The 12133-nt window shown below is 42.4% G+C and overlaps 1 protein-coding gene across 1 annotated transcript in view; it reads left to right on the top strand.

Annotated features, from left to right (window-relative positions):
* The first annotated feature begins 531 nt into the window (after positions 1 to 531).
* Positions 532 to 12133, top strand: part of LOC130041898 (fatty acid desaturase 2-like protein FADS2B) — a 39740-nt gene continuing 28138 nt past the window's right edge. The window contains exons 1-2 of the mRNA XM_056134181.1: positions 532 to 870; positions 11711 to 11821. Coding sequence (XP_055990156.1) covers positions 532 to 870; positions 11711 to 11821 — 450 coding nt within the window. The remainder of the gene's footprint in view (positions 871 to 11710; positions 11822 to 12133) is intronic.

The raw sequence follows: 12133 nt of genomic DNA, 5'->3' as shown, positions 1-12133 counted from the left end.
GATTTTGAAAGCTTTTCCTGGTATGTGGAATTAACAAATTTAAATGTTTCCATAGACCTGTCAGAGGGCTTTTGAACCCAGCCCAGCTGGACATAGAACTGGAAACGTGTGACTAAGCCTGACTCCTCCTCCCCGAGGGACTGGTCACCACTTTCAGCCAGGCTGTCATTGGTCCTGGAGGACCAATTAAAACTCAGAGACTTTTAATACAGAAGGAGGGATGTTCAGAAGAGTGCAGAGAGCTGAGAGAAGTGGAAAGAGAAAACTTTGAACCTTCCAAGGTAAAAAAAAAAAAAATAGAAAAAAAAGGGCAAGAATAAAAGGAATGTTCAGGACAGAAAGAGAAGTGCGAGGCTGGGCAAGTATTTGTGAGGATGTGTGTGAAGGGATAATCACTAGGCTGATAAATTTCCAGTGTAAGCATCCTACTGCAGGGAAATAGGAGAGGAAAAGATACATTTCACTTCTCCATCAGAGTGAAGGATTAACTTTGGCAGGACACAACACAGAAACGTCAGTAGTTCAGGCAAGATGAAGCCTGAAGACACGCATGTGGGCAATGGAATCTTGGCAACGAAGAGTGATTTGCCCCAAGGTCAGAAGTCCAACCTGGGTGAGAAGCGTCAGGCCAATGGGAATCCCTTAGCAAATGGGAAAGCCCGGACCTGTGTGAAGCAGGAGACGAATAGATTGTGTGACGTGCCCAGAAAAAGTCTCAACACGTACAGCTGGCAGGAGATCCAGAAGCACAATCAGGAGGCAGACCAGTGGCTGGTGATCAATCGCAAGGTCTACGATGTCACTCTTTGGGCTGACAAGCATCCTGGTGGCCACCGGGTCCTCAAACACTACGCTGGGGAAGATGCCACGGTAAGGACCTCAGAGTTCTGTCCTCCTCCTCTTCCACCTTCTCTCTCTCTCTCTCTCTCTCTCTCTCTCTCTCTCTCTCTCTCTCTCTCTCTCTCTCATCTCTGTCCGTCTCCCCCTCTCTCCCCCTCTCTCCTGCTGGCTCCTGCCCCTCTAGTTATTGGGTAGCTGGAATCTTGGCTCACTTCCCAACTCCCCAAGTACGTGTTCAAGCTCCACTATTACTCACCTCTTCCAAAACTAATTTTTCAGGATTCTTCTGCAGCAAGACGAAGGATATTATGTCTGTGTCTTTGGGGGTTGGTTTGGTTTGGGTGTTTTGTTTTTAAATGGAGTCACTGCATTTATATGTTTTTGTTTTATCGTTTTTTATTTTGGTTCGTGTAACACGGTTACAATAGTGCTGGCGTTTATAGTATTGACGTAGGAAGTTACTAAACCTCACCACCACTAAAGTATCCAAGAATCTCCATCACATTGAGTCACTGCTATTTAAGAAGAATGTTACAAAGAGATGATAAAATCAGGGAATTATTTAAATCCAAGTAAAAGTCTCTCAAACTCCTAGAATTGCAGTTTCTAAACGAAAGATAGCAATTCATCTGGTAGATACCAAAATATTAATAACCATGATGAAGACCCACAATTATATAATCTTTTACTTTGCAGAGCCCCTTTCATATGCTTTTATGAAAAAATGAACTGAAGTCAGAGCACATAAATAACTCACCAAAAGATACCCAGTAGCAGATTTAAGATTCAAAACTCTTATCTTTCTGAACTTTCAGTTTTTGCTTCACTGCATTTCTGCGTCACCCTTCCCCACTAAAATGGTTAAGGGAGAAAAGAATATCCGTAGCACATGCTATAGTTTCCTAGAATGACTGAGGAACATTCAGATGCATCACTGCATTTAAATTTTAACATAAGGAAAAGATAAGAAAATCAACGTGTAAAGAAGCAAATAACATGTTACACACCCAGCAAGGCTGGAGCGATAGCACAGTGGTAGGGCATTTGCCTTGCGCACAGCCAGCCTGGCCCAACCGGGTTCAATTCCTCCACCCCTCTCGGAAAGCCTGTATTTTGCCCGCACCGCAAGCTACCCGTGACATATTCAATATGCCAAACACAGTAACAACAAGTCAAAAAAAAAATAAATAAATGGAGACACTGGGCCCGCTCAAGCAAATCGATGAACAACGGGAGGACACCTAGCAAAAAATTGCTCAAATTTTTGAAACCACATCCCATAAGGACCTTTAAAAGTAATTCTTAAAAATAAAATTTTTCATTTAATGTTGTTACATCTCCTTAAACCCTTAAATGCATTTTGGAATGCCTTTATAAATATTCCATAAAGAAGTAAATTTTATCCCAATCAAGAATCTTATTCTCCATGCTGTACTGGTGAAGATATGAAGATTGTGAGAAGTTGAATAACTGAAGATCATGAAATATCAATTCATGTATAATGAAGCAAAAAACTTTAATATGGACTTTTTTAACACTTTGTTTCCCATGAGGTTGAAGAGATAAGACAGTGGGTAGGTTACTTGCCTTGCATGTGGCTAATTTAGATTAATCCCTGGGCCCCCATAGATTTCCCCACACCCCTAGGAGTCATCCATCTCTTAGTGCAAAGCCAGGAGTAAACCCTGAGCACCACCATCGTGACCCAAAAAACCATAACCAAAATAACCTTGTTTCCCTTGCTTTCACAGTTTTATATATAAGTCCTATTTAAAGAATAGGTTTGAAAAATCTTTATTTACTAAGCACTGTTCTATATATGGTATGGTGACAATCACAGTTCACAAGCACACAGCAAATTTGTGAAGTAAGGAAGATTTTGGTACCATACACAATTAATTTATTTTTCTACCAATTCTTATTTCCTCCCAATTCTTATTTACTCAGTTTCCCCTTCTCTGCATAGGTTTATTTTTTAATGATTAAAATAATCTTGATTGGGCTGGAGCGATAGCAGTGGGCTGGAGTGATAGCACAGCGGGTAGGGCGTTCGCCTTACAAGCGGCCAACATGGCCGACCCGAGTTCGATTCCTCCACCCCTCTTGGAGAGCCCGGCAAGCTACCGAGAGTATTCAATATGCCAGACACAGTAACAACAAAGTCTCCAATGGAGACGTTACTGGGCCTGCTCGAGCAAATCGACGATCAACGGGAGGGCCTTTACCTTTACCTTATAAGAGCTGTACAGTATATAACTCAGTTTCTGCATATACTATGTATGATCACCCCAAAAAGTCAAGTTTCCACCCCTACCCTGATTTAGTTCTTACAACATAAGCTTTTGCTTGTTAGGTTGGTTGTTAGTTTCTTTATCTTCCACACATGAATGGGGTCATACAGCATTTTTCTCTCTCCATCTGATTTATTTCAGTAAATGCAGAACCCACTAGATAAGTGATTTCCTACATTGGCACCCCTGGGTGCCCTGTAATAATTTGGATGGTAGGGAAGGAGCAGTAGTAGTCTTGAGTTAAACAGGAGATTATTTTGTTATTTGCTTTAAAGAGGGTGATGTCCGAGGGAGGATAGTGAATAGTTAATTTTTCTAAAAAGGGGGTCATACATAAAATAAGTATGGGGATCTCAGTCTGCAATACATCCGTATTATTGCTAATGTCAGAGTTTTTTCTTTTTATGGATAAAAAGTTTACCATTTGGGCAGGTGTGTGTGTGTGTGTGTGTGTGTGTGTGTGTGTGTGCGCACGTGTGTGTGTGTGTTTATCCACTCGTCTATTGACTGGCCAGATTCTTCTACCATCTTTCTATCTTTATTCTATAGAGAGATGAGTATCTTTCCACACATATCTTGATATAATTCCACCAGTACTGTCAGATACTGTTATTTTAAGGAGAGTTGACTGTCTCGTGGAAAAATAAGCATGGTCTTATAGTGCCAGATGGAAAATTATGTGTGTCAAGAAGACAAATTCTATAAGAATCCAGAGAACTGGAGGTTAAAAAAAAAGCAAAGTAGAACACATGTAAGTGATAAAAGAAGACAGATAAGCAAGGACGAAATGAAGGTGTTGGAAAGATGTAGGAGTTAAGGTGCTTGTCTTACATGTGACCCAGATTCAAATCCTTACACTCCATATGGTTCCTGAAGCACCATCAGGAGTGACCACTAAGCACAGAGCCCTGAAGTAAGCCCTGAGCACCACTGGGTAATATCCCACAAAAATAAATAAATAAATAAAGATAGTATCACCTGTCTTCATCGATTTGCTCAAGCAGGCACCAGTAACATCTCCATTCATCCCTGCCACATGATAGTGTAGCCCAATGGCATATTGGGGATTCTTTCAGGGTCAGGGGAATGAGACCCGTTATAGTTACTGTTTTTGGTATATTGAATACGCCATGCGTAGCTTGCCAGGCTCTGCCGTGTGGGCAGGAAACTCTCCATAGCTTGCCAGCTCTCAGAAAGGGAGGCTGTTGGGGGCGAAAATGCCTCCAGGAAGTACTTCGTCACTGTGTTCTGGGAGCTTTGTTATATAGTCTCTAGATCTTGGCCATTGATGAGATTACATGGCGCCAGGGGCAGTTTGTGGGTGTGACTGCCAAACTACTGGAAAACAGGGGATCTGGGGAGGCACAGTACCAATCAGAGCAGGTTTGGAGATCTCAACCCCAGGCCCTTCATACCTGGGTTCCTCTGCTGGTTTCTTCATGCGTGAGACTCATCCAAGCATGTGGAGAGTGGCCTTGAACATGGCTGTGATTGGGTTCTGGGGGTTTTCAGCTGCCAGGGTTCTGCTTGGGGCGGGGAGAGAGACTCAACCCACCCCCCTCTGAGGGGGCCCAGTGAAGACAGCCTGGCATGGAGGCAGGAGATTCTGCCAAAGATAGAAAATAAATAAAATATTGCACAGCTTTTCTAATATACCCATTCCCATTCTTTCTACAACTCATAAAATATGGTGCTTTACTAACACCAGTTTCAGAAATAATGTAGAGTAGTGTTTTTCTATAAGAGCCCATATGGGTATGTGAGTCCCCAGGCCATAGGTGAAAATGGAATAAATAGAGGACCATGATATAAGACTAGGGGAGAAGTGGTTAGGATGGCATGGGGTGGGGGCTATCCTACCAGTCCAAGGCTGGAAAGAAGTAAGATATGGGCTATGATTGGAAAAAGTTTGAGGAACACTGGCTTAGACGATGTGTTAGCCAAGACATCAGTGTTCAATTACCTTGAAAATAGCTGACAGAAAAAACTTAAGGCAACTTCTGGAACTGATAAACCTGTCACTTGCGGATGGTTTTGATCTTCCCAAAGTTAGAAGATCATGATCCTGCATTTAATTCTAATTAACAAAGAGTATTTATAATAAAAGAAACCAAAACCTTGGAAAAATAACCTGGACCACCTCACTTATGGAGAACATAGTCTAAGCTTAGTTGGTTGTATACTTTAGGCTATAGGAATGCAAAAACACTCATAAAAATTCCCACAAAAGGGAATGCCCTGCCACAGAGGCAGGGTGGGATGGGGGCGATGGGGGTGGGAGGGATACTGGGATCCATGGTGGTGGAAAATGGACGCTGGTGGAGGGATGGGCATTTGATCATTGTATAATCGAAACCCAAGTCTACAACTGTACCTCATGGTGTTTCACTAATAAAAATTAATTTAAAAAATTGTTCTCCAAATAGAGAAAGCTTAGTGATAATGAGATAGTACAGGAGAATTTAAATAGCCACAGTGTTCCATGACTACTCAAATACAGGAAACCTGAGCTTATTAAGTGGTATATGAATCTGAGGAAGTTATTTAAATGCTCTGAGGTTCAGCTGCAATATCTGCAAAATGAAAATGATATGACCCACCTAACTGGTTTATGGTCATGGAACTAATGCTTGTGAAGTGTTTAGCATATTGCCAGAAGCTAAATTAAATCATAGTTATTGTTATACTTATTGCCAGCAACTGTAGCCTCAGAGATGAGATTGTTACTTCCTGTTCACTACTGGCTTAGAAATCTTGATTGTATTTGTTTTCAGATGATTGGGACCAGAGAGCCATATGGTAGAGAAGCACCATGCTCTCTAGTAGAGAGAGAATTTTAAAAAGCCAGAGAGCCTGAGATCCAAGAGCTGATTGTACACCTTAAAAGATTTGTGCAGGCGGAGCTGGAGCGATAGCACAGCAGGTAGGGCATTTGCCTTGCATGCAGCCAACCCGGGTTTAATTCCCAGCATCCCATATGGTCCCCCGAGCACCACCAAGCCACCAGGAGTGATTCCTGAGTGCAAAGCCAGGAGTAACCCCTGAGCATCGCCAGGTGTGACCCAAAAAGCAATAAAATAAAAAATAAAATAAAATAAAATACAGCGGGTAGGGTGTTTGCCTTGCATGCAACTGACCCAGGTTCGATTCCCAGCATCCCATATGGTCCCCTGAGCACCACCAGGAGTAATTCCTAAGTGCAAAGCCAGTATTAGCTCCTGTGTATTGCCAGGTGTGACCGGAAAAAAAAAAGATTTGTGCACATTTTGTACTCTTAAAAGAAAAATGAACAAAGTACGGTTCCTATGTGCCGACCCTAAACCCATGACTGCACCTTTCAAAAGAGGTCTCTTTTTCTTATTTGTAGAGAAACCCTTCCTTAAGACTCCATGCTCTTCATACAAGGTGAAGAATGATGCCTACATAGTCTACCACAGAGTCATTAATCCACTCATATACCCAGTTATTTGAATACCCTTGTTTGGGCTTCAGTTTAATAGTTAAGAGTACAGAATTGGCAAAAAATTAAAAGAAAAAAAAAAACGCAGGTCTGGTTTGTATCTGGGCTCCACCATTTACCAGGAATGTCCTGGGAAGATTGATAAAGCTCCTGAGCCTTGGTTCCCTCACTGAGGAAGTAAGGATAATAATACCTTCATGTTAGTCATCTTAGTGCTATTGTGAAAGTTGGTGGAGGTAAACCAAAGCATTCCCTTTGGTGATTATCTTTGGACTACACTAGCATGCGACAGGGACGAATGGAGACGTTACTGGCGCCTGCCCGAGCAAATTGATGAGTAACAGGATGTCAAGTGATCAAGTGATCAAGTGATTATCTTAAATACTAAAAAAATACCACCCTGTATTATTAATTACTTCTTCTGAGATGGGTTGTAACTTTCCCCCAAGGAACTTAACTAAGGAAAAAAATTAAGTCCATAATACAAAATTAACACATCAGTGCCTTGATGATCTGATTGCTCTCAAACTATCAGATTTAAGACTGTAAGTAACACACAATGTGAGTAACAAGAGTCCAGACTCAGCACTGCTCATTTGGAAGAATTCACCCAAGAGAAGCCAGAAATCACCTGTGCATCCAACAAGACAAACCGATTATATAGATTACAACATGTGATGAGTTATTTTACAATTTCAAAATGAGGATTGCAAAGCACTTAATGACAGCAAATAATACCAATAGATCATATCATCTGATAAGACACAATCCTGAATAGCTGCAGGACAATTTTTCAAAAGGCAACTGTGTGTGGAGCTCCACAAAAGGAGGAAATGCCAACGTGTGATACGTGCATATGAGCAACATCTTGAGAACAAAGAAAGCTGTTATTATCTTGTGTGTTGGTCAGCCCAGTCATTCCTATTTTCTGAGCACTGCACTCTCAAAGGTACACGGAGGCATTTAACATCTTTACTATGACAGTCAGAAGCCAATCAATGTAGCAGACGAAAGATGATAAAAATTTAGAGGAAATATAGCAAAGTGTTTTTCAGTTATTTGGGGGACTTCAGTGTGGTGGAGACAGAGTTGTGTTTCCCTACCGAAGAGCTGTATGGGAAGAGTTGTTGCCCACAGAGGGAAGTCAAGAACAAAGGAAAGAGAAGATATGCTCAGACAGGATGTGCACAAGTTGGGCACAGATGTGATTTGTGTCATGAGAAAGCCAGAACTGGCATGCCCACGTAGCCACTTCCTTTGCTTAGCATGTTATTGTCAAATAGTATGTGCTCAATTAGTGCCGGTGACTGTCGTGGACATAAGTGAAGGAGAGAAGGAACAGAAAGAGGACCAAGGAGGAAGAAGAGGAGAAAAGACTTTGAACACTAAGCTAAGAAGAGTTGTCTTCCTCTCCTTCCTCTACACATGATGACATTTCTCTGGCAAAACTTCCCTCTGTCTTCCACTGCAACCAGGACAACAAAACTAACCAGGATTTCTCAGCTGTTGGTGAAAGAAAAGTTATAGAATTGCATCTTTCCAAGATTATCAATTTTTATTAAGTTATGTGATTCTAATTTGCTTGATTGTTCAAGGTGGAAGTACTGACAGACGACAAAGGTCAAAGAAGAGAGGCTGCTTGTCAGCCTGTTTTTCATTTCTTTCAAAATGAAAAGAGTCTAGGAAACATAGCAAAGGCCAGAACAAGACAGGGGAGAAGAGTGGATGGGTTTCTAGGAATCTAGAATTTATTATTTTCGATATTTGATGAACAAATGACAAAAGGGATAGAGGAGAATAAACTGACTTATGGATGTCTGGCAGAAGTAACTAGATGGTATTTTATACTATAATATTAGAAAGTGAAAGATGAACAGGTTGAAAAAGAGACCAGCTATCTTATCTTTCCTACAGAGATGATGGAACCGCCAAGAACCAAAGTGAGACTTATGAACTAATCCACAGAACACCTTTCAAATAGAGTACACTCAGTCAGGTTTGGCACCGTCTCTTCTCTGCTTCATTTTATCTTTTCACCTTTCTCTAACAGTTATATAAATGTCCAGGAATGTTGATAGCAGGATCCAGTTTTTGCAAGTTTTTCAAAAGATGATTTCACCACCTCGTTTCTGGGCTGTATTAGGAAATTATGCTCATTCAAAGATTCCAAGAGAGTGCCCAAGCTCCTTTGTCATGCTGTCCATCACGACAATGACTAGAGTGCCACAGAGCAGGCCAAGGCCTGCCACGCTGGAATACTCTGTGGAGCTTAAGTGTTTGCTGCTCCAGCATGGACCTGGGAAGCCAGGGTATCCCGTTCTTATGATGCTCAGAACAAGCTGTTATTACAGAAGCTTGCCTTTGCTCTCTGATTTGGGCCTTTGCTCTCTGATTTGGATGCCTTGTGAATTCTTCTATCTGCATCTGCTCCTAAACAACCAGCAGAATGTGTTTTCAGGATGTGACTCCCTGAAAAATGCAGTTGCCAGATGATTCTTCCTGCTTTAGGAAAGCTAAATTTTGGAATCACAAAAATATTATGAATCATGAATCATGACCATCCTGTTATTCATCGATTGCCTCGAGCAGGCCCCAGTAACATCTCCTTCATCCTAGCCCTGAGATTTTTAAGAAAGTGCTATATTCAAGGCTCTTTAGGAGAATGAGACCCATCATTGTTACTGGTATTTGGCATATTGGGTACACCACGGGGAGTTTGCCAGACTCTGCCGTGTGGGCAGGTTACATTCGGTAGCCTGCCAGTTTGTCCAAAGTAGGAATGAGATAATAAGATGTCATAATAAGATGTCGCGTGGCCGCAAATGTGGCCACGTGGTTCCGGGAGCTGGGTTTTATAGTCTCTGAGTCTTGGCTGTTAATGGGATTACACGGCGCCAGGGGGCCAGGTGGTGGGTGTGACCCCGCCTACTGGAATTTGGAGGATCTGGGTGGAGGATGCTCAGCCCCAATCCGAGTAGGCTTGGAGATCTCAGCCCCGGGACCCGCTTGCCTTTGTTCCTCTACCGGTACCCTCAGGTGTGCGGAGAGTGGTCTCAGCATGGTGGTGGCTGGTCCTGGAGGTCTTCGGCTGCCGGAGCCCTGGTCAGCGTGGGGAGAAAGCTCAACCCGCTCCCCTCCAAGGGGCCCCACAAAAATATGATAAATGTAATTTACTTCTGAAATCATATAGGTCATCTTTGACCAAAGGGGCCAGAGGAGGAGTGCAGAAGCAGCATAGGCAACAGAGCCTTAGACTGGTTCTAATGGATACAAATGAATCAATGTATCAATAAATGCAGAAATAGTTAAGTGAGTCTGAACAATTGAATTACACTATTCTAATATAAACTGATTTTGTGTATAAGCACCTCCTTCTAAGTAGTCTAGTATGTACTTCTTCGAAGATAGATTTACTCTGAGATTTGAGGATGGAGGATTCATTATATTCACAAAGATAACTAAAGATTTTATTATCATTAGACATGGGGGATATAGAATTGAAATCTTTATATTGAAGGTAGATGGCTTTTTATATTGAAGGCAGGTAGTGAATAGGCACCTAGAATTTGCTAAAAGATGAGTTGTTAAGGATAAGAGTCAAGTTAATTTACTTACTATTAAAAATAAATTTGTGGATTTTCCTGTTGTCATCATGACTCCCCCACTAGAAAAGAAAAAATAGAAGCAAGAACATGTCATTATTGTCCCTAATTGCTCAGCTGGTCAAGGGAAACCCCTTCACTGGAAGCTGTCAATGGAGAAACCTGCTCCAGGATCTCTTTTCTGAAAGCCTCATGCAATGACACCCCATGTCAGTGGTTCTGTGTATCTGCCCAGCTACAATCTCAGTGACATGTCATTTCTAATTACTCTTCGCTCAACACCATAATAAGAGGAAGCCCAGCATTTTCCTCCACAAAGAATCCTGGGAAATGCCTTCCCAGGGAAGAGAAGATAATATCTCTTTCTCTCAAGTTCAAGTCAAGTATAGAAGCCACTGCTCCTTCTCACAGCCAGTTGGAGTTGCAGGCTACTAGTGGGTGCCTAAGACAGAAAGATACAACTGGTCACTCTTGTGTACCTGGCAGTCACAGTTCCCTCTTACCCCCCAATAACTATAAATACATTTATAGGAACAGTCATGAGGCTCTTTGGTGATAGTGTGCTTCTGTTTTGTTTTATTTTGTTTGGGGGCCACACTCCTCAATGCTCAGAGGTTACTCCTGGCTCTACTTTCAAGAATAACTCCTGACAGTGCTCAGGGGACCATATGAGATGTCGGGGATGGAACCCAGGTTGGCTGCAAGCAAGGCAAGCACCTTATCTGCTGTGCTATCTTGTAGTCCCTGAGTGTGTTAGTTTAGGCCACTCAGAACTCAAAGAGTCTAGACCTCAAATTCATGTACACATTTGTCTTAAGCTACATAACAAATGTTAACTGATGTCTAAAGATATAGAGATATATTGGCTTGGAATCTATACCTGGTGTTGCCCAGAAACTATCCTTGGCTCAGGGCCCACTCCTAGCGTGGTATTTGGAGGCTCATGTGGTATCAGAGATTAAACCCAGGACCCCCAAATGCAGAGCATATGCTCCAAAACTTTAATCTCCCTGAACTCACCTTGCTTTTCTTTACAAGTAACACAGTTAAAAGACCCTATTCCCCTGGTCCTTGGCCAAGAAACAGGAGAGAGGGGAAGACTGGTGGAAGATGTAATGTACAGGGTTAGCCTTGCTACTCTCTGTCACCAGAGAGTGTGCAATTTCCACCTGGATCTATAAGGTTTCATCATGGCCCAAAAACTCACATTAACTATTCCATCAGGTGCTCACTATAAATCATAGAGATCTTTTCCATTGCTCAGGGATCACCTGCCTGCATGGAACATGCGGACTGAAGCAGGGGATTGGGTAAAATCTCCAGGGTGATCCTTTCATAGATGGTTCTCCAGGGTAATTTTGACCAGTCAACCTAAAGCTTCAACCTGCAACTAGAAGCAACAGATCCTCAGACTTCATGGCTGATGCCAAGATGTTCATATGTCAGGTAAGAAAGGGGGCTAATCTGTGCATAACCGGGTCTTTTCTAAGTCTCTATACATTTCTCTCTGGTTGCAGGATGTCTTCAGAGCCATGCACCTGGAGAGTGATAAGGTACAATTGTACCTTAAGCCCCTGCTCATTGGAGAGCTTGCCCCAGGGGAGCCCAGCCAAGAGAGAAACAAAAATGTGAGTGAAGCCTGAGACTCAAGAATTTGTAGAGGGATGGACCAGAGTATATTTTGGGTCTAGTCAGCCAGAGCGATAGCATGGCGGGTAGGGTGTTTGCCTTTCATGCGGCTGACCCAGGTTCTATTCCTCTGCTCCTCTCAGAGAGCCCAGCAAGCTACCAAGAGTATTCCGCCCACATGGCAAAGCCTGGCAAGCTACCCGTGATGTATTCGATATCCCAAAAATAGTAACAACAAGTCTCACAATGGAGACATAATTGGTACCCGCTCAAGCAAATCAATGAACAATGGGAGGACAGGGCTACAATGC

The sequence above is a fragment of the Sorex fumeus genome, unplaced genomic scaffold (genome assembly GCF_029834395.1).
Source record: "Sorex fumeus unplaced genomic scaffold, SorFum_2.1 ptg000007l, whole genome shotgun sequence".
NCBI lineage: Eukaryota > Metazoa > Chordata > Mammalia > Eulipotyphla > Soricidae > Sorex > Sorex fumeus.
This window is presented reverse-complemented; position numbering and strand designations above follow the sequence as displayed.